This window comes from Sarcophilus harrisii, chromosome 2 (genome assembly GCF_902635505.1).
Source record: "Sarcophilus harrisii chromosome 2, mSarHar1.11, whole genome shotgun sequence".
Classification (NCBI taxonomy): Eukaryota; Metazoa; Chordata; class Mammalia; order Dasyuromorphia; family Dasyuridae; genus Sarcophilus; species Sarcophilus harrisii.
The window spans coordinates 413,588,555-413,612,487 of record NC_045427.1 but is presented as its reverse complement, the minus strand read 5'-3'; the positions used below and the strand labels follow the sequence as shown (position 1 = coordinate 413,612,487).

The 23,933-nt window shown below is 37.8% G+C and overlaps 1 protein-coding gene across 1 annotated transcript in view; it reads right to left on the bottom strand.

Moving 5' to 3' along the window:
- Positions 1–1,786: 1,786 nt before the first annotated feature.
- Positions 1,787–23,933, bottom strand: part of HTR4 (5-hydroxytryptamine receptor 4) — a 59,497-nt gene continuing 37,350 nt past the window's right edge. The window contains exons 2-6 of the mRNA XM_031953700.1: positions 21,302–21,427; positions 20,019–20,219; positions 12,986–13,139; positions 8,930–9,504; positions 1,787–2,674 (exon numbers count right to left, since the gene is read on the bottom strand). Of these exons, the coding sequence (XP_031809560.1) occupies positions 2,563–2,674; positions 8,930–9,504; positions 12,986–13,139; positions 20,019–20,219; positions 21,302–21,427 (1,168 nt within the window). The 3' untranslated portion in view covers positions 1,787–2,562. The remainder of the gene's footprint in view (positions 2,675–8,929; positions 9,505–12,985; positions 13,140–20,018; positions 20,220–21,301; positions 21,428–23,933) is intronic.

Genomic DNA, 23,933 nt, shown 5'->3' with positions numbered 1-23,933 from the left:
AACATTTGTAAAGTGTTTTGCAAACCTTAATAGCACTATATAAATGTTAGTCATTATTATTCACCTAGAAATTTCTCTGTCTCTGTGTTTGTCTCTCCCTCCTTCTCTCCCTCTTTTCCCCTCCTTCCCTTCTTCCTTTCCCTCTCTTCCTCCCCCCTCTCTCTGTCTCTGTGTCTGTCTGTCTGTCTGTCTGTCTCTCCTTCTCCCTCTCCCTCTCTCCCTGTCTCTTGTCTCTTGGTCTCGCTCTGTCTCTGTATCTCTCTTTGTATTTCTCTCTTTCTCTCTCTCTCTCTCACACACACACACACACACACTGCTACTAATGAAGATTAGGACCTTCTTTACAACTTAGAATCTTGCAGATTTGTCTACAGGACCAAAATGTAAAAAGGGACTTACCTGGAGTCACGATCAGTATTCAGCAAAGAAAGGACCACCCTTTCCCTCTCTCCTTATACCCTCCCTCTCTCTTTCACACACACACACACACACACACACACATGCCTATATAGACATATACACACATGTATATATATATATATGTGGGGGTATATATATGTATGCATATAGTATGTGTTTATATTTACACACATACACATATATAAGTGAACATATGTATGTGTGTATGTATGTATGTATTTAGTTTTCTGTGAAAACTCTTTTAATGCGAGCTTGTTAAAGTTAAGAAATATTTTATTCTTCTCCGGACCTATAATATAGGAGGAGAATAATAAATACTTTTTGAATTTAAATAAATTTTCTGATAGTTTAACATTTCTGAAAAAAAAAGCTCACCCCTCTCCTGGAGAACTCCTGTTCTAAGGAAGTTTTTCCTTACATTAAGCTAAAATTTGCTTTTTTAGTGACTTCAACAATTGCCTCTTGCTTCTGCCCTTTAGGGCTAAACAAAACAAGTCTAATAAACCTTTCACATAATCATCCTTCAAATAGAGGTAGTGGTACAGAAAAAAGGACTGTGGACTTGGATGCTGATGACCTGGGTTCAAAACAGTTCTCTGATCCTTAGTAATTGAGTGATCTTTCAGCAAAGCCTTTGACCTTCAAAGTCTCATTTTACTTAGCTAAAGGGGTGGAGGGGAGCTGGAAAGAGAGAGATTAAGAGAGAGAGACAGAGACAAAGAAAGTTTAAACTAAAAGATCTATGCAATCCCTCCCAGCTTCAACAGTTCATTAATTGAGGGGAATTATTTGAAGACATTTCCTGCTTATGTCTTTTCTTTTCCAGAAGAAAGGTCCTCAGTTCCTTTACCTGTCCTGGCCTTCTCACCATCCTGGTTATCTTACACTATGCATGTCAGTGCCTTTTTACTTCTGCATTTGCTCCCTTCTTCTCCCCCAGTCTCTCAACCCCATTTCTATCTCCATAACCAAACATAATAATAGTAACAGAAGAAGGAAGTATCATAATACAGTGGGAAGAGCCTTGTTCAAGAGTCAGGAGAGTACCTGTAACACTTCCTACCTGTGTGACCTCAGGTGAGGTACCTAGGCTTTAGTTTTCTCCTCTGTAAGATGAGGAGGTTGGATCAAATGGCCTCTGAGGATGCTTCCAGCTCTAGTTCTATGATCCTGTGAATGGCAGCCACCATATGAATCAATGTGGACATTCTCTTTCCATCACTGGTCAGAAAGAGAAATCATATCCATAATACAGACATTTTAAGATCAAAGTTCAGAAATCACATTTCCCCAAAGACTCAGGTTTAGGAGAGCCAAGGTATATCAGTTTCCTACCCATAGCAAGAAGATGGAAGAAGAGAGAAACTCTCTCCTAGTTTCTTTATTTTGCCTTTGTGTGGCTACAAGAGAGAGACATATTAAAAAATAATCACGATAACTAGAGAAGCAAACAACAACAACAACAACCCCCTCCCCCAAAGCTACAAATGTTAAAAGCCAAAAAACACTAATGTAGAAGACCTGAGAGAAGAGAGACAATAGGTCTGTTTTCATGGACATCACAGAACAGCACAGAACTGAAAATCATGCATAACATTCGGATGATCTTTCATGTTCTCCTGGGCATTGCCTTTGGACCAAAATTTAGACTGTGGCTGCTCCTGAAAATTGAGCTCAAGTTGTCTATTCACAGTTCTAGCCAGAATCGCTGCTCAGAATATTTTCAGGGAGATGGAGTCAGCCTATGTCATTCTTGGAAGAAGTAAGCAGCTTCTGAAGATGGGCCCATCCCAAATCTTCCTTTGAAGGAGGAACCAGTGCATAACATTCTCAGGAAATGGAATCTGATAGTATCTTCCTCTGAAGAAGGAACCAGCAACCCAAAGTCTCCTTTGGTTCGGCTTTGGTTCACAACACAAACAACTGAGGTCTCAAGGGATATGTAGTCAGCAGGTGTTTTTTGCCATAGGAAGTAAAGAAGGAGCAGAGCCCTTTTCTGCTATCTACCAGACCACAGGGAATTTAGACTCCTTTCCGCTGTCCTGGGCTGCCTGTGCATTCGTGTCACATCGCCTCTTCACTTTTGGCAAGTGTCCAAACCCCAGGATTCCCCCAACAGTTCTGGGGGCTCCTGCTTCTTGGTCATCGGCTGTGACTCTCAGAACAGTGGGGCACCTTGATTGACTCTGGGGGATGGCTCGCCGCCAGATGCATTGTTTCATTAGAGCGGTGATGTTCTCTCTCTCTCTCTTCCCTTAAAAAACGTCAAAAACAATTTTTAAGGAAAGTAAAGGGCTCTTTCTCTCTCTCTCTCCCAGAAAAAGAAAAGCTATTACAAGCATAATAACAATCCCATCCCATTTGTATGATAATGAAAGCCTCATGATGATTATGCAAGCATTCCCAGTCCTAATAACTCCCATTTTCATAGCCCTTTAAGATAGCTAGTACAAACATTATTTCCATTTTTTTCAGAAGAGTAAACTAAGGTTCAGAGAGTCTTGACCTAGATCACATGACACTTTATAGTTTACTTAACCAAGGGTTTTTGTAGCTCATTGGAAATCTGGCAGGGCTATATGGGAGGTAGAACGGGGATGGGGATTATTATTTTTACTTTGCCAAATGAGAACACTCCAGGGAGAGAAATGATTAGTTGAAGGTCACACAATACTGCTACCAAAGCAGTGGGTCATGACTGAAGCCAGGTCTTCTGGCAGCTGATTCAGCATTCTTTGCATATAGCCATACTGACCCATCTTAAGAATAAATACCCACCTTTGGGGCTTTTTGAAAAGTTGTGTGACTTTTCCATACAGGACAGAGAATGGTATCCACTTCCTAGAGTCATAGAATCTTAGAGTTGGAAAAGACCTTAGAACATAATAAAGAGTGGGAATGAGGAAGACCAGTTGTAGAATGAATTAAGGATTCTTCCCAAAGCTATTCTGTCTACTCTATTTCTCCTCGGATTTCTAATTTGATAGGAGGATCTTTAGCTCACATGGTAGGATGCCCATATCCTAGTGGCTATATAAAATAGTTTATATAGCATCTTACCATCTTGAAGCTGAATGAGAGTCGCATAACCTTATTCTTCAAAGGATAGCTTGACCAGGGTGGGGGGGGGTCAAGTTCAAATAGAAATAGGTGTCACTAATCAATACATAAGGATTCTTTACAGGGCATGTGTTGATTTAATTTTAAAATCTAATGTTATTGTTTTATTGTATTTTTATTTATTTTGTCAAAAACTTCCCAATGACATTTTAATCTGATTAGACAACATGAAGGAATGACCTTTGACAATCCACACCTCAACAGGAAACCTCTTTAAAATATTCCCAACAGTAGCCTCTACAGGAAAATCTTTGATGATGAGGACCTTGCCATCTCTTGGGACAGTCCATTCCATTTTTGGACAGTTTTTCAGGACATGGCATTTATAGTTACAAAGTGAGTTTCAAGTGAGGAAATTGAGGTACAAAGTTAGAAAGTCACTGGCTTTTTTTGACTTATGATTTTATTGATATAGGGAACTCCCAGATGAGAGAAATCTTTCTGTCAATTCAGGTTACCTTGCCAAGAGACAGAAATGTCAAATATGTTGTGGGCAGCATACAGTTTGAACCAGTTTAAAATGTAATTGATAACTACTGGATAAAATAAATAAAAATACAATAAAATATAGTTAACATGAATTTGTGGTTTTATAAGTCAACATGTAGTCAGCAGGGATCTATTTTAATTTGAGTTTGACCCCACTAACCTAGAGGGTTAACAAACTGACTTGACAATTGCTTGGCCAATATGCATCAAAGTCAGGATTTGAACCTCAGCTTTTCCTTATTCTAAGGTCCACCTGGGAGTAAATTCAAACAAATGCTCGGTCTAAAAATGAAAACGAGCAAAAACTACCATGTAATACTGGGAATTGGCTATCTGCTAGAGAGATCATGAGACATAGGATCCTTGGTAGGACGTGGGGGCCTTCTAAACCTCAGCAATTATATGGCTTCCCCTAAAAAGAAGCAATTATGAACAAATAATTTCAAAGAACAAAGAATGACTAGGTCATTGTTGTCTTTGTATCTTCAGTACTTGGCACAGTTCCTGGCACATAGAAAATGCTTTATAAATACTTGTTGAATGTGAAAATGAATGAATAATCCAATAAATGCTTGTTGCATTGGATTGGATAATTAATGTAAAATTAGCTTCAGTCTCAGAGATTGTAGCATATCTGTCATGAGGGAGTATGGCAGATCAGGAATAATGAAAAAGGAAAGTTGAGGAAGAAGGATTAATTATCCAGTTCTGAGTTAGCCTTGCCCCAGGTACAAGGTCCTCTGAGTAGCCAACGCAATTATCCTTTATTTAGCAGGGCCATCTGAGAGATGGGTGCATTAACTTTTCTTTATATGATGGCACTCCTAGAATTCTAGATTTTTTGAGCTAGATGTGATCTCAGAGGTCATTTAACCCATATTTCCATGACATTTTAAGTTTTACAAAGGACTTTCCTTACAACAAATCCCATGAGGCAAGGCATGTTGATGTTATTATTCCCATTTTATAGATGAGCAAATTGATTCAGAGAAGCAAAGTAACTTGTTCAGGTCATACAGCTAGTAAGCATTGGAGATAGGACTCAAGCTCTGTTTTTTTCACTCATAATGACAAAGCTCTTCACACTATAGCAAATTGCCTTTCACCATATTACTCTCCTTAGAGGTGGTCCTCCAGCCTTTCCTTGAAGATGCTCAGTAGTAGGAAAATTATTTCCTGCAAAAGCTGCTCATTCTACTTTTGGACAACTCAGATTGATTCTTTGGAAGAGTTTCCTCAGTGAAGCTGAAATCTGCTTCCTACTAACTTCTCTCTTTTATTCTTGGTTCTGCACTTTCTGAGGTCAAATAGCACATGTCTAATCCCTCTTGCCCATGGGACCGCTTGCATAATTGGAGTTGTCATCATGTTGCCCTCCAAGCCTTTTCCTCTTCAACCCTAGTACCCCGATTTCTGCCACTTCCATCCTAGTGTCCTGATAAGCTCCAATTTGTCAAGGTGGAACCTGAAATGTGGTACCCAGAATTGAGATAATTATATATGGCTATCACCTCCTGTGATTGTGGCTCTGTGAGGAATCCTAGTGAGTCTCAGACATATCTCATGTGTAACTTTTTGCTGAGAACATGAAAATGTGCTTATAGTTATTCAATGGGAGCATAGGAAGGGAGGGCCATCCTCCCTGTACATTGATTAATAAGTTTCCTTTATTGCTGACCTGTGTTTGCCTTGGAAACCTGGCCAGTTCCATGAATAAACACAGTCATCCTAAAGGAATGACTTGGTGGGTCCCTGGAGAACCCTGCACCTAGACGGAAGCTTCATCTCAAGAGTCATGTAACAAATGAGAATACTTAGCATAGTGCTTTCTTTGTTCTCAGCCTATAAAAAACCCTTAATGGGAAAGGGACTTTGAGAATCTCCCCTAAAGGAAATGCATACCTTGCCTGAGACCTTCTCGAAACCCTGAATGGCTGTGACTAGGGATTCTCCCAGCCAAGAAACTCAGGTGTTGGTACTTCCTCGAAGTGGTGATGTATGTTGTATGTCGTTTGTTTCTTCTATTATCAATTGTTATGATAATCACTGTGTTTGATTGTACATTACTTTTATAAATTCCTCTATGTCTTGTTTGAATCAAGATTCTAAGCAGTAATAAATTTGTACTTACCCTCTTTAAGTCTATGCATGTTGAATGTAAATTCTACACCTAGATTAACTTTATTGTCTCCTCCTTTATGCCTTTGTCACTGTCATCTACTCTTAAGGTTTCACCTGCTTATAACTCACTGCTCCATACCTCCGTAATGGTGACAATAATTCACATTTATATAGTGCATTAAGATGTGTAAAGTTATCTATATATGCATTAAATGTAAATGTAAATTATATGTATGCAAAATCTTGTTTGATCCTTACAACATGTCTGTGCAGCAGGTACTATTATTATCCTCATTTTACAAAGGAGGAAATTGGACTTAAGAAAATTTAAATGAATTGTCCAGGAACATTCATGAAATAAATTTTGGAGGCCTGATTTGAACTCAGGTCTTTTTGATCCAACTCTCTCATTCTAACCAATATGCCAAACTTCCCTGGCATTTAGTCAAAATTTAGCTGCAAGGGCAGCTAAGCAACACAGTAGATAGAGTCCTGAGCCTGGATTCAGGAAGACTGAGTACAAATCTGACCCCAAACACTCACTACCTGTGTGACTTTTACCTTATCTATAAAATAAATTGTAATAGGAAATGTCAATTCACTCTAGTATCTTTGCCAAGAAAACTCCTAAAGGGGCTATGAAGTGTTAGATATGACTGAAAACAACCATACAAAAAAATCTAGTCAAACTCTAACCCCTCACTTTTATCTGTCCTCTAATTCAATATGTCCCCAAAATTAACTCAACATTTTCTCTCCTAAATCAACTTCAACATTTCCTTTGAAATTCATTGAGGATTCACTCCTTTTAATCTTCCAAACAGCCAGCACCCTAGTCTAGGTCCTCACCACCCCCTAACTGCCAAAGTATCTAATCTAAGGGTTCTTAACTTTTCAGATAGCATGGGTCCCTTAGGATGTCTGGTGAAGCCTCTGAATGTTTTCTCAGTTTAATATTTAATTGCATAAAGCAAAATACATAAGATTACAAAAGAAATAATTTCTGTTAAAATGCAATTATTATTATTACTTTTTAAACAAATATCTGGATTTAAAACTTCTGCTCTCATCATCTTCCTTGCTCTAGCATTTCTCCTCTCAAATCCATCCTGCTTCTCTGAGGACATATAGTCCAACACTCTCTATTTTACAGAGGAAGAAGCTAAAGTTAAAAGGGGCTACATGATTGGTCTGTCTGAAATCTCACAGGGAGAGTCAGTATTTGACTCCAAGTCTAGCAATTCCAGATTTAAGGTGCTTACACTATTCTATGCTGATTGTCTTGTCTTGCTTAGTTCTTACTTGATTAGGTTTTCCTAGAGCCAATCTCAATTAGATTCAGAGAGAGGGAAACCATTAGTTCAGAAAGGGTCTTTCTTAAAATAAAGAACATGTAATGTTAGAGCTAGGAAAGGACTTCAAGATCATCTATTCTAGCTCTTGCATCTTATAGATAGGGAAGTCAAGTCTCTAAGAAAGCTACTTCTGTTTACAATTTATCACAGGACTAGAACAACAATTCAAGTCTTTTGATTTCCAGTCCAATAAAGGGAGAGAGATGGAATTCATAAAATCATTCCTGAAACTTGCCAGATGAAGGCCAGGACTAGAAATAGATGTCATACAAAACACTGTGAAACACCACTAAGCTCATTCTTAGGGAACAATAGTCATTTGTAGAATCACAAATAATTGGCCTTGAAGCAACTCTTAAGAACCAACAAGTCCAATCCTCATTATCATACACATGGGAAAACCAAGGTTCAGATGGAAAGTAACTTATTTAAAATTAAATGCAAGTTAATGATAGAAATGAGACTGAAGCTCAGCTCCCCTGACATCTTCTAGGGCAAGGGTGGGGAACTTTTTTTTTCTGTCAAGGGCCATTTGGATATTTGAAACATCATTTAAAGGCCCTACAAGATTATCAGTTTATAGAACTCAAGCAGTAGAAGATGCGGTACCTAGCTCTCAGTTCATCATTGTCCATAATTGCCTTAGCAAATGATTTTGCAGGCTTTAGATGGCCTATGGGCTGGACATTCCCCACCTTGTTCTAGGGACAGTATCTATTCTCTTTTCCCTCTTTTTCTTCTCACCCCTGTTGTTGCCCTTTGGGATCAGGTTACTCAATGAAGGTGATAAGAAATAGACACCAGGAAAACATGACTCAGACAGTTTTAGTTGGGAACAGGTAGGTCCCTTAGTCAAAATGGTACCAAGGAAGATAGATGTTCATTGAAATTCCATAAGTTGTGGCTGATGGATTTGCCCTGGAAAGAAACTGTGTTCCTTTCGTCTCTGGGAAGGAAAAGATGATGCATTCAACTTCTTACCACAATTCCATCCAATAACTCTATACTTGTTTTCAGAAATATTCCTTTGTGGAAAAAAATCATGGGATATCCCTCCTTTCATAGGATTCTGTGGTGTAGTAGGCAAGGTGCCAGACTTGGAGTCAGGAAGGCCCGTTCAAGTCCCTCTTTTAATAGTCAATAATTGTGTGGTCTCGATAAGACATTTAACCTCTCTAAATTTCCATTTAGTTATCTGTAAAATAAGGGGAGGCTGGACTTAATGACCTTTAGGTCTCTTCAAGACACAATCTATGATCCTATGGAAATTTGTAAGCTGAAAGAGACATTAGAGGTTATATGTTCAACTTCTTCACTATGTACATGAGAAAGCTAAAATCTAAGACTTTACCCAAGATCAACATATTTTGACTCCAAATTCTATGGTTTTGCTACTGCACTGTGCTGTCCCCCACATCACTCACCTTAGCACGTGTGTGGACCCATTGACAGTAGTGGTAGAACAAGGGACTGTCTGACCCAGGATAGAAGGTCTCCGATAACGTTCCTCATCACAGCACAGAATGATAAGGAAAGCTCGACGAAAGGCTTTATTCAGGAAAGCATAGAGAAAAGGGTTGAGGCCCGAGTTAATATAACCGAGCCAGAGGAAGGTGGTCCAGAGCTGGGCAGGGACGCTGTAACCCACAAATGGGTCAATGATGTTGGTGACAAAGAACGGGGCCCAGCAGAGGCAGAAGCAGCCCATGATGATGCACAGGGTCTTGGCGGCCTTGGTCTCGGTCTTCATGCGATGATGGGTGGTGCTGTGCTGATCGGGGGGCTCTCGGCGGCCCTCTGCCGGGGCTCCGGCCCGCTGAAGGAGCCGGATCTGGTGGGCGTGCTCCTTGGCTGTGATGTAAATGCGGTAGTAAGCCAAGACCATCAGGATAAAAGGGATATAGAAGGCCACCACAGAGCACGTGATAGCATAGGGCTTGTTGACCATGAAAATACAGTAGGTGGAGTTTGAGTCCTGGTCAAACTGTCTCTTCTCTATCTGGAAGAAGGGATCAGAAAAGAAAGGCTTGTGATTACAGCTTTGGGAAGAAAATACCACACGGGGCCTCAGCATTTGATTGTAGATTTAGTGCAGCGAGGAGTAACATTGGGGAGTCAGAAGACTTGATTTCACTCCCAACTCTGACACTTAACAGCTATTTGACCAGGGCTAAGCAATTCCATCGCCCTGACCCTCAGTTTCCTCATCGATACAATGAGCAGGTTGGACTAGAGGATATCTAAGGTCCTCTAAATGCTGTGATCTTGTGATTGTTATTCCTTGGGTGGGAGAGGCAACCAAGGTCCCAGGAGAATTCATGGAGGCTCAGGCTCCTATTCTAAATCACCTAAGTCAAACACTGGTGTCCTGGAAAGAGGCCTGGACTAAGAGCTAAGAGACCTAAGCTTTTTTTTTTTTTTAGCTTGTGACCTTAAGCAAGTGATGATCTTCTCCAAATCTCCTTTCTCCAATGCATAAAATGGGAATAATAGTACCACAGCTGGTGCACAGTGGCTAGATTGCTGGACCTGGTATTAGGAAGACCTAAGTTCCTTTGACACTTATTTGCTGAGTGATCCTCGTCAAGTCACTTCATTTCTGTTTGTCTATGCTTTCTCAACTATAAAATGGGGATAATAATAGTATCTTACAAAATTGTGGGAATCAAATGAGAGAATTTTTTTCAAAAGCACTTAGAATAGTTTCTAGAACATAATAGATATCATATAAATGCTTGTGCCCTTCCCTCTGAGGAATGATCAAATGAGAAAATGGATGTAAATTGTTAGCTAATCATAAACTACTTTACAAATATGAACTATTATTATTGATATTATTGTTATCTGTACAGATTTACCTCAGAGACCTCACTTTGGCATGGCACTGACCCTAGCTTCTCAAAGACCAAGTTTTGCCCTGGAATGCCCTGCTATAGACAAACTTTGTGAATAGACCTGGCAAAAGATTGGATGATGGTCATTTGAAGACCAATCAGAGAATAGAAAAACTTAATAATAGAAAGTTGGCTACCATTGACAAATACTTTTGGCCATAATAATTCATGAAAATTATCTAAATAGGAGGGATTTGAATGTGAATTTGATAAAGGAGTGCTCATATTAGTGAAATCACAGCTCCAAAGCTTTGATATTTCCTTCAAAATTGTGCATTGAGATTATTTCATGGGAAACTACTTCCCAATGATCATTAAGCATCTATATAGTGGGTTAAATGTAGGACTTGGGAAGTCATTTTCTTTTTTTTTCCAATTTATTCTCCAGGTAGGAAAGAATCAGGATGCAAATAGATTGTGACAGGCTATAATAAGTCAAATATATTAAGACAAAATTTAATATAGATGAGTATGAAACCATATCTCTAGTTTAAAAAAAAATCACCACTAAGACATATGACAGGATTGGAAATAATATGGCTAGATGTCATTTCCTGTGAAAAGGACCTGAAAATTTTTGTACACTGTGAGCTAAAAAAAAAAAAAAGTCACTGGAATGGTATGGCAACTGTGGATGTTAATGTGATTTCAGGTTTTATTGAGTTGATGTCCCGAATGAGATAGATGATAGTCAATGGTATGGTCTAGTTAGATCACAGCTGGAATCCTGGGTTTCATTTCTAGTTACCAAATTTTATGGAGGACACTAATAAATTAGAGTTCCTCCAGGGAAAGTAAATATTAGATGCCTCACTCATATATGTATCAGTTAACAGAATCAAGGATATTTATCCTAGAGAAGGGAACATTTTGGTTGCATTTGATCTGTCTTTCAGTACACAAAGGGGCATTTTTGATCTCTGTATCAGTATACAAAGTATATAGAAGAGAAATTATTTGGTCTCATAGGGTAAGAAAAAAGGGTAGAAGTTGTCCAGAAACAGATTTTGACTTATATAAAGTAAATCTTATCATTAAAACTGTCCTCCAGTATTAGAATGGGCTGCTTCCAAATTTAGTAAATTCTATATCTCTGGAAGGTTTCAAGTAGAAATGCATGACCTTTTATCAAGGATGTCGACAAGGTTTCTTGTTAGATAATAGGTTAGTCTCAATGTCCTCTGAGTTCCCTTTTAATTAGGGTCTGTAATCTTATTTTAGGACTTTTTGGAGATGATTTCACTCTTAGATATCTCAGGAAGTGAGAGTTAAGAGATGTTAGGATTAGAGTCCAAGCATTATTGTGTGGAATGCAGGTGGTGTTTGCTTGTTTTTCTGTTTTTTGTTTGCCTGTCTTTCTTCGTATCTCCAGCACTTTGCTTACTGCCTGGAACATAACAGACAATAAAAAAATGCTTTTTGATTTGACTTAAAAAGCCTATCTTGGAAAAACTCTAGGAGTTTTGCATTTGATTTGAAAGCTACCAAACCACAGTTAATGTGTGATTGCTTTTCTCACTAACAAAGATTTTTTTCCCATGGAATCTGAATGTCACAATAAGTATATCTAAAAATCCCTAAAATGAGAGCTGCAGGGTCTTAGAATATAGCCTACAGAATGTCAGAGCTTGAGAAAACCTTCAAGTAGAAAATATCAGAAATGGAAAGGATTTTTAAAAATTTAACACAGAAGGTTAGAAAAGAAGATCTTTCAGGTTATAGAGTCCGATCCCCTTATTTTAAATCCAAGGATGAGGATTGAGAGGGCAGCTAAGTGGCTTGGTGAGCCTCTGCCCTAAAGTCAGGAAAACCTGGGTTCACATCTGGCTTCAGATCATGTCACATAATAAGAAAATGAGACTCATCAGAAAAGATCCTGATATTGAGAAAGATTGAAGACAAAAGGAAAATAGGATGGCAGAGGATGACATGGATAGATAGTAGTATGGAAACAATGAATATGAATTTGGCCAGACTTTGAGATATAGTGGAGGACAGATGGGCCTAATGTGTTAGGGGGTTCATGGAGTCACAAAAAATCAGGCACAACTAAATAACAACAAACATGGGAATTGAGAAAGTGAGTTGCTTGGAGCCACATCAAGTTAGTGACAACAAAAGATTCTTTTGTGACAACTCCTGATTCTTATGGATTCTCATCTATCTGTTTACAAACTATTCATGGACCTCTAACCTAACTTTCCTGGACCTCTGGTTCCTCATTTGTTAAATGAAGAGTTTCAACCAGATGGCTTCTATATTCCCTTCTAGTTCTGAACTCATGATCCTATTATTATTCATGTCAGGGAATGTGGATAGACAAGGTAAATCAGAACAGGGTCCTCCTGGGGCAAATAACACTGATTCCTGGACACACTGGCTTCATAGTACAAGGGAATAGAGCATGTGTGGCTAATGATCAGGCCTGACTCAGGAAAGCTACTCAGAAATGCATGTCAGACTCTGGGTTCATATTAGCATAAACCTGAGAAAGTCTCACAGATCATTTCAATTAATTGGCTCACAATCACAATCTGGCAGAAAGTTCATTGCACATCAAGCTGCTAGAGACTGCATGGTACTCACCAAGTCTATTATGCCAATGTTATTCCAGCGTTGCATTATGGGGAGGAAAGAAATAAACATGGGGATTACCCAACAGCCTCCGAGCATTAGGGTGATGCGCAGTGGGGTCATCTTGTTCCTATACACCAAAGGCTGGCAGCAGATGGCATAGTACCTGGAGGGATGGAATGGAGGGGGGATGGAAGGACATAATGGGAGGTAAGGAAAAGAAAAGATAGGGAAATATAAACGAATGAGAGGGAAAGATGGAAAGGGGAGAAGAGAAACAGAGAGATTTATCTTAGGATAATCGTAGGATTTTAGAGAAGGAAGGTACTTTGGAGCATAGAACATGAGAACTTGGAAAAACCAAAGAGACTATTGAGTCTAATTTCCATTATTTTATTAAAAGTAACAACCAAGGCACATGGGACTTTTATCTAAAGGTTCGTGGAATCTTAGAAATGGAAGGGAACTCAAAGGACATCTGATTCAATTAGCATCTAGTGGGAATGTGCAACTTCTTTAGAAACTGGGCATCTGGTCTCTATATGAAGACTCCAAATGATGAGGAAACTCCCCATGGTGTATCCCATTCCCTTTCTGGACATCTCTGGCTGTTAGGAAGTTCCTCTTTATCTTGAGTTGAGCTCTTCCCCTATACATTTTCCCACTCCCACTGCCCTTAATTCAGTCCTTTGAGACCAAGTGGAAGCAAGTTTATTTAATCCTTCTTCACTCAGTAGCCCCATAAGTACTGAAGGACAATCATCATCTATCACTGTGACTTCTATTCTCCAATAAAGTATCCCCATTTCCTCCAACTGATCCTCAGAGGTTGTGGTTTCATCTTCTCAGTATTCTGATCCTGCTTCCTAGAATGAGTTGCAGCTTGGAATCTGAGAAAATTTAAAGCCCTTAGCAATCAATTTACTTCAAGGTTCTTAACCTGGGGGGCTAATAAAAATATTTTGTAAATCACATTGTAACATAATTGGTTTTATTTATAATTCTATGTATTTTGATTTATGTATTTAAAAACATTATTCTGAGAAATCTTTAGATTTCATCAGATATTCAGGTACAAAAAAGACTAAGAGCCCCTGATCTAGTCCAACCCCCTGATTATATATATGAAAAAAAACACAGCTTAGATGATTCCCAAGAGCACATAGTTAGCAGTAACAGAGCCAGGATTGAAATTCAGATCACCTGACTCCAAATCCATAGTCACTTAGCCTGGTCCTTCCTAAAATGCAGGGACTTGAGCTGAACTCAGTCCTTCAGATGGGGTTGGACTGCAAATGAGGATACTGAGAGAAATCATCTTCCTCACTCTGGAATAGACAATGAATTTGACCTTATAGTTCATTGCAACTAGCTACCAAGACTTGTTTCCACTAACAAGCAAGACCCTGTTAGAGCTTCAAGTTAGTTTTCTATGGAAATTTTAAAAACAGATGCAAGGAGATTTTAAATGTACCTATTCTTGATCATCTCATGTCACATAAAAATTTCCTGCTTTAGGTGAGTCACCTCATTCTTTTTGCCACCTCCTCCTTTTTCCTTTTTTCAAAACATAACTAGCATAACAAAACCAACATTCTTTTGGGGAGTGGGGAGATTGAGGAGTGGGAGGGAAAGGCCATGTGAAAAAAAAAGGGTCAGCTTGTGATGGGAAATTTCTAATGGCTTAAATTAATCTTTGGAGATTGCATAACTCAAGGACAAGTATGATTTAGGAGGAGAAAGAACAGAGAATCGTATCCATTCTTCATTGGCTAAGGTACAATAAAGGTTTTTCACCATGTAATATATAGAAAAACAGAGAACTGGCATCTCACAGAGCCACAGTGTTAATATCTGCTCTTAATAAGGAAAAAAAGTCTTGGGGATCAGGTTACAGGGGAGCAGGGATGCAATTAGCCTGATTAAATAATGGTTAAGTCCCTTAGGCAACTAGCTGGGTCATATGTTCAGGCCCAGGGATTTTAAAACTGTATTTATAGATTTCCCTCTGGCCTTTCCTTAGTCCAGTCTCCTACATCCTTTCCAGTCATGGCTACAGTGATGGGCATGCCTGAATGGAAGCCCTTGAACAGCTAATCCCATTTGGCATTCGAGTTGATACATTACAAAATCTTGTAGCCTTAAACCTTGGTACACAGAATATAGACCATCAAGGATAGAAAGAACATTGGAATATAGACCACTGAATGTCAGAACTGAGTTAAGAAACACTTATAGAACATCAGAACAGGAAAGAGATCTTGGAATATAAAAGTGCTTGGAAGTATCTTAGGACATGGGACAAAGAAAATTAGAGTTGGAAGAAGCATTGGATCACAGGATACAGAATGTCAGAGCTCAATAAATATATGGGTGAAAATGGTTCTGTGATGTCTGTGAGGGTTTGGTAATAAATACTCTTTCAGCTGAGTGAACAAGATCCATCCTCCCTGTCTATAAAACTAAGGGAGGAGAACATGGCAAGTTCAATTAAGTCAGAAGTGAAACATGGGATTCAATAAAAACTTCAATTGTATTACTGAGTGCAGTAGGCAGAATAAGATAAGTTATAATTCTCCCCACCTCTGTCCTCATCAGGCTATGGAGGTTGGTTGACTTTTTAGGTTTGCCCTTTTTAAGAAAGACCTTGACAAGCTAGCATGGGTTGAGAGGAAAGCATCTAGGACAGAAGGGGGATTTTTAATCATGCCATGCAAAGACTAGTTCAATGAGTCTGGAGATTTTGAGTTGGGGGAAAAGAAGAAAAGACAGACATTGATGATCCTTGGTTTTAAGTATTTGAATGGACAACTGATGGCAGAGATATTGGACTTGATTTGGTTGCCCCCATTTTTTGAATGCCATGTTTCACTTCTGATATATCTAAAAGCAATTGGCAAGAGACTTGAAAAGGCAGATTTTGAAGAAAGAGTGTAAGATCCTGTTATTGTCAGGTAATCCTCTACACTACGACTTCTTAAACTTTTTCTATTCCTAAACTATTTTTACCCAAGAAATTATTAACCTGAGTATACAGATATACAAAAAGGTATACAAATCAAATATTTACTGATAATAAATCATAGTTTCATGACCTCCACATTCAGTTATAAGATCCCATATGGAGATATGACTCAAGTTTAAGAAGCTGGGTTTTGATTGTAATTTCCTTGAGTGCAGAGGTGATTATTGGTTTGGAAAAAAGTAACAGGCTTGTAATAAGACTTCCAGTATTGTGACTCTAAATTTGGTGTTCTTTCTACTAAGCTATATTACTTTTTTTCAACTATCCATTTTAAGTTAATGCCATTGTATAATATTTCAATGCACTTAGAATCATAGAACCATAAAATGTTCAGAATTGGAAAGGATCTAAAAGGATAGCATTAACAATGAGAATAATGAGATAATAACAAAAATGACTCACATTCATTTAATATTTTAAGGTTTGTGCAGTGTTTTACATGTATTATCTAATTTGACCACTGATGAATAGCCCAAATTTGCCTGACTAGGAATCTTTTCTATGTGGAGCCCTGGAGAACTCATTCAGCCTCCATGAGACTTCATTTATAGCATCAGATGATGAGGGCAGAAGATGTGATCTCTTATTATAATGCATAGAATCTTAGATATCCATTCCATCAGTGCTAAATGCACATACACAATAAAATGTCTGAGTTGAAAGAGACCTTAGAGATCATCTAATGCAATTCTTTAATCTCACAGGGAAGGAAATTGAGTACCAGAAATGGGAAGAGACTTGTCCCTCAATGTGTAATGAGTTAAAAAAAAGGGGGAGTTCTTTATGTGTGAGTTTGATCAGAAGAGCCTCAAACAGGTTTCAAGAAGCTCAGATTCTGATCTTAGTCTGAATATATGTGTAGAGGGGCAGATAATGGCATAGACAGTGAGAAATAGATGGTGGATTAAGGTTGATCCCATTTAGCATTCAGATAGAAACAAGACTGCTTGCTGTCATATTAAAGTCCTATTTTTAATTTTCCATGATGAGAGATCTTTCAAATGATAATCAACTGTCCAGAATATTTTAGAGAGAATTCATGCTTAGGTGTAACTTGAACTAGGTAGCCCTGGAGGTCTCTTCCAGCTTGGAAATGCTGTAATTCTACAACTAATTGATCCTACCACGCATTGCTCTTTGCCTCAGGGAGCCTCAGTCTCCCCGTCTGTAAAATGTGGGTAATAATGCCTATACTTTTTTCACAGGGACATTGGGAGGAAAGCACTTTATCAGACATAGCATTCTGACTCTAAATTTAGTGTTCTTTTTAGGCACAAGAACGGAGGTCCCTTCCAACTCAGAAATGCTATAATAGTAGTTCTAGAGAAATGTCAGCTACTATTCAACTTGTCTAGGACATCTGGTCCTAACTCCATTCAATTTGACTTCTTAGCCATTACATTTTCAAAGAGAAGTGAATCATCAGGATAGTGAGTCCTTTAGTCAGTCAACAAGCATTTAATGTCTATTCTTTGGCAGACACTATGCTAAGTGCTGCATAGAAAAATAGAGCATCTGTTGCTTGGTATAAAGTATTCAGGTGCACTTTGTTCTAACCAGAAACAATATAATCAAGATGCTTTGGTTGCAGATGCACTGAACAGACAACATGGCGCAGTGGACAAAGCATTATCTCTAGTGAGAAGTCTTTGGTTCAAAACCTGACTTGAACCAGGTAGAGGAGCCTGCTCATCTTGAAGGTTCCTTCTGTCTCTAAGTCTGATGATTTAAAGTCCTAGTTCTGCTTCTTAGTAAATGTGCTAAGTCTTTTAGGCTCTCAGAATTTCAGTCTCCTCTGCAATCCCAGGGTAACATCACTTGCTCTATTTCTCTCTCATATGGGTTTTGTGGGGAGAAGATTAGATAATTCCAAAGTATTTTAAGTGCAAACTATTATTAGTATCTATTTTCCATACACTCCCTTTTAATGTGGGAAGTGATAAAGGATGGATCTTAAAAATCAGCCTTTCATGTACATAAAGGGAGACACGGCTAGACAACACACATAGGTTGTTGGTTGACCACAAGGTTAATATATGTCGATGTTGTGATTGCACAGGTTTTTTAAAAAGCTAATGTGATATATGGTGTACTAATTTTCTGGTCATAAGAATTGCCCTGTTCCTTCAGCTAATCTTTATATGGCCTGGTGCTGAATCCTCTTCCATCATGATCATACCTTTTGGATACTGTTCAGATTGTCAACATGTCTCTTGAAATGTGTGTACAGAACTGTATACAAGCCCCACTTTGGAGGTGAAGCTTAAAATGGAAGGAAACAAGCATTTAAATAGGACCTGCTATGTTCCAGGCACTGTGCTAAGTGCTTTTAAAATTGATATTATCTCCTTTGGTTTTATAACCACCCCATCCAATTATTACCCTCATTTTATAATTGAAAAAATTGAGGCAAACAGAAATTAAATGATTTTTCCAGGGTTATATAGTTAATAAATGTCTGAGGTTGGATTTGAACTCAGGACTTCTGTCTCCAACCCCTATATTCTATCCACTTTAACACCAGTTGCCTCCATCAATCCTGTTCAAAATCATATTGGGGAAAAAAAATTCAAAGCAAAACAAAATTCTTTTCTCACTCTCTGCATATCTAGAAACAACTGTCTTCCCTTTCTATGCTTCAATTTCCTCCCTGTGAAAGGACAGAGAAGATTATAATAATAATAAAATTTTTATAGAGCCTTAAATATATAATTGTATTGATTCCACAACAACACTTTGAGGTAAGTGTTATATCCCATTTTACATATGAAGAAGATGAGGTTTAGAGATGTTAAGTGATTTATCTAAAGTCACATAGCTAGTAAGTATCTGAAACAGGGATGGATTTAAGGCTAAAAGAGACCTTCGGTTCAATGAGTCCAACCTCCTCATTTTATAGATAAGGAAAGTGAGACACAGATGGGTTAAGTAATTTATCCAAAGTCACACAGCTACTAAGTGTCTGAGACAGGGTTTGAGCCCATGACTTCCTCTAGATTCTTTACAACTTTGCCATTATTACTTCCTAGAATTAGACATTGTGCTTTCCCTTAATATAGTCTAAGACTATATTGGTATTTTTCTTTCAACACTTCAAAAATGTCATTATTATGTCTACTTTTCTCCAAATTAAATATTTCCATTTCCTTCATGGCTTTAGGTTTCTTCATTATCTTGTTCCTTTCCTATCCTAGTCACCAATGCAGCTTTTCCTAAAATACATTGTCCAAATTAATAATGTCATTCCTCTCCCAACCTTAAAATGCATAAGATCATGATAAGTATTTCTTAATAAAATCACAGCCTTTAGAGACATTCCTTACCAGAATCTTAGACATTTATTTGTCTAGATTTTAGAGATCTACTCTAGTCTATTAAATTTATAAATAAGGAAATTGAGGTTCAGAGAGGACAAATAATTTTCTCAAATTTGCTCAATAAGTAAATGACAGATTCAGAATTAGAACAGTTCCTCTGATTTCATTTCAGTGATCTTTCCACTATCCTGTACATATCCTCCTTATGTGGAGGTGGGGTGGGGAATATCAGTGGAGAGATAAAGAGACAAGATTTAAGAATTTCTTTTTTATTTATACTATTATACTGATTTTATAAGTCTTTTGCAATACAAATGATAGTACTACTAAGTATGAGTAGAGAGCTCTTTATGAGTTATGAGTAATGATCAAAAAACATCATTACCTGTCAATGAGTCTTGTGGTAATAAGTCTTTGAACTAAAGCTTGGTGTGTGATGAACAATATCATAGTGGGTCGCTGGGTACCAACTCCAAGCTTTCTGAGCCCAAAAAAATTTGTCAGAATTTGTGGTAGGTACAGTGACATAATTTCTGAGATCCCAGGGCTCCTTCTACCCACGATGAAACATTGCCAGAGGTGTGCACATTACATCCTAAGTATCAAGACAGCTGTATAGGAAGAATGAAGGAATCCCAATTCAAAGGCTCCAAAGAATAAGAGCAAGTTCACAAGATGACTTTCTACTTAGTCCTATTCTTACCTGTCTAGTGAAATGCAGCACAGGTGGAAAATTGAGGCTGTGGTGAGCAGAACATCTAGAGATGTTCGGACCAAGCAAAACATTTCGCCATAAATCCAGACATCTTGGACCAGTTCAAGGGCACCAAAGGGCATGACCAGTACAGAAACAAGCAAATCCGCAAAGGCCAGGGAGACAATGAAATAATTTGTCTTGATTTTCCTGTAATGGGGAACAAAAGGAAGAATACTCTGTTTTTCTGTTTTACAGCTGAGTTTAGAAACAAAGACACCAATGAAGTTGTTACAGGTTCAAGGGAACCAGTTTTATTCAGGATAACTCATAAATTCATAGTAAGTCAAAGTTGGAAGAGACTTTACAGAGACTACTTAGTCCAACTTCTAGGAAGGATTTTTTCTTTTTTACACAGACAATTAATAGCAGAGTCTGGATATGAAACCAGATCTTTAGATTGAAAATCCAGAACCTTTTCTACTAATCTGTTAATTCTATTCAATTCAACAAGATTTTAAGTACCTTCCATGTATATTTCCTCTCTACATAGAGGTTACAACCTGACAGGAAGATAAGACAAAATTGGGGATATTGTGGAATCCCAAGATCCCTCTCCATAGCTACTTTCTGTTAGAGATACAGAAGAAAATAGTAGTTGGAATATCCCTAGAGTCAGGAGAACCCCAATTCTGCCATCAAATTACTATAAACCTCAGTTTTCTCGTCTGTGAAATGAGGCAGTTGGACTAAGTGATGTTAAAGGTCTCTTTTACTTTTGAATTTCTGTGTTCAATGTCTTTAGGGTCCATTTAGCCCTAACAGTCTATGTTCTCCATTTATTGAATTTGACATGAGAGAGTGGGGTGAAGGATATCATTGCCAAAGAGATAGGAGAAAGGAGTTAATGTATGCTAAATCTTTTAACTCATTATGTTAGACATTTCCCTAAGATTTTTGAAAATTTCCTATCTTCCCTGTTTTCTATCTATAGACCATCCAGTTTTGATTTCAAGTGGGGAAAAATAAAATCTAAAGTATATTCTGACATTCTACATTCTAAATTCAATCCTAGTTCTGAAATTCTATGTTCTATATTCTAAAGTTCCTTCCAGGTCTGATATTTCATGCACTTTGCTTTAATAGTCTATGTTCTAATGCATCTCCTATCTCAATCATTTTTGAATCAGTGATTTTATAAATTTTTTTTTAATTTATAAAAATATGGTCTCTGGACCTCAAACCAAAGTCAGCAGAAAATTACATGAAACAAAATATGTAAGAAGGCTCACCTGAGTTGTCTGTCCCTGCACACAGCCACCATCACCAATAGGTTCCCCAGTATGGCCATTAGGATGACTGCAGAAAGAAAGATGAGCAGTCCAATCTTCTCTGCATACCTGAAACCCTCCCCGGAACTGCAAACCACAGAAAGGAAAAAAGGGCTAGTGAGCACACAAATAATCCAAAAGGAAGAAGAGATATCTTCACTTTCAACTTATACAAAGTCAACTTTGTCATCATTATCACCACTGGTACCTAACTACTACCATCATCACTACTCTCAACACCACTCTCACCACGATTGCCATCGCCACCACCACTACCACCACACATTATCATCAAGCTCATTGTACTACCACCACTAACATTAATATCATTATTACCATCACTAGCCATCAAGACCCTTATCATCAAAATCATTACCATGACTACAACCAATACCACTGACATTACTACCCCCATTATCATTACTACTGTTGTCTCCATTTTCTTCATTATAATCACATATTTAAAATTTATGGGGTAACAATCTTTTAAAAATATTTATAAATAAAATTTTATATGTTTTTGTGTTAATTTTTTTAGTGATGGCATTTTGAAATCTCCTAGAATTTCCTATGACTTTAAAGTATCACAGTTTTATCTCATTAAAAATCCTCCATGTATATTCTACTGTAGTATTCTCTTTTTTTTTTTCTTGTTGATGTGAGTATATTTATAAATCATTAGTTTCAAAACTGGGGAATCAAACTTTTAGGTATACCACTGTTTTTTTAAAAAGCCCAACTATATAAAAAATTTTAATTTCCAGTTTCAGGTCTGGTCATTTATAAAGTATAAGTTTTGTAAAATTCAAGTTATGTACCATTTTGAAGGTCAAAGCTAGCCTTCCTGATTACTCATTGAGCTCTGAGTCATATCATGTTAGTTACCAAAAACATTCAGTAGACATTATTTATAGAGAACAGTCCATATTATCATTCAAATTTTCTTAAAAGGATAATGTTCTTGTAGAAAATTCAGAACCATTTTGTCCTATTAGACATGGAAAAATTTCACTGTAGGACTGGCTAAAGGAATTGAAGATATATAGTCTGGGGAAAAGAAGGCCAATGAGGTCAGGTATTTAAAGACCTATCAGGTGGAAGAAGGATTAAATTTGTTCTAATTGGCTTTAAAATACAGAAGTAGGAGTTTTGGATGAAAGGTAAAGGCAGGTAGATGGTCAGTAAGCACGAGGAAGAAAATGCTAATGATTCAATCTATCCTAAATTGTAATAGACTGATTTAGGAGATAATGAGTTTCTTTGGCCTCCACATTGCTCCTGCCAGGGAATAGGCTGCTTTAGCCATGAGGTGAATTAGATGACTTGACCTGGAGGAAACTGAGGCAAAGAGGGTTAATTGACTTTGCCTAGTATCACAAAGTAGTGTTGTCTAAGGCCAAATTTAACTCAGGTCCCCCTACTCCAGCTCTGATGTTCTATCCATTACACCATTCAGCTGCTCCTGCCACATAATATAGTTACTATATAAATGCTTATTTTCTTCTCATTCTAACCCTGGCTTTTGGAAGACAAGCCACTGACTCTCTTTGATTTTCAGGTTTTCCCTCTTAAAAATGAAAGCTTTAGATTAAATGGTCTTTATGGTTCCTTACAACTCCAACAACCTAAATTCTAAGTTCTAAGAGCCCTTCTAGCTATCCCATTTTATGTTGTACATTCTCAGACCCCTTCCCACTCACAAGTTATATGTTCTAAAGTTCTTCTCAACCCTAAGAGTCTTCTTATCTTCTAAAGGTTTTGCACTACTAACATTTTCTGTTTTTTTGTTCTATAGCTTTTTTCCAGATCTGGCATTTTGCAATTTTTATTCCAATCTGCTACCTAGATTGGATATCCTATATTATGTGGTATCTTCTTGTTCTGAAATTCTATGCTCTATTATTGTAAACACTACCAGGAATTGAAAGGAAGGCACAGATGGAGTTAGAACATTCTTTTGTCCTGGGTTGGAAAAAGACATTGCTATGTCCTGGTTTGGTCTCCAGGAAGCAAGCTGACTCAAGTTCCTTTGCTGATAGATGTAATAATAAGAGCAATGGACTTAAATTCCTGTTTTGAAGTGCCAGCTGAAATATTAACGAGCTGTGTATTGTTAGTTAAGTCACAACCTTTCTGAGGTAACAGTTCTATCTTTAGCACCTTTTGGATATAATAATTTCTTACCTTTCATCCCTGACAGGATTGGTGTAAGAATCAAATGGGACAATTGAGAAAAAAGGGATTTGTTACCATAAACCACTACATGAATGTTCTTTTATTACCAATAACAATCAAATGGAAAAGACACACAGGGGAGGCGACCCAGGAACAGCAGACCTCTGGGGGCACATTTGCCCAGCAGTGAAACTCTCACCTGGCTTTCTAACACTTCTTCCTTTTAAGGCAATTAAATCTGCAATCACCATTGGTGGGACCAGTCTAGAACACCAACCAAGAAGCGCTGCTTCTCTTTAATTTTATTTAATGGCTTTAAATATCCCTAATGTGGGAGAGAGACTAGTGACCCTGGCAGGGCTACTGGCAGCAGCTGCTTCTTCCCCACACCTACATTTTCTTTCCTGATTTCAGTAAG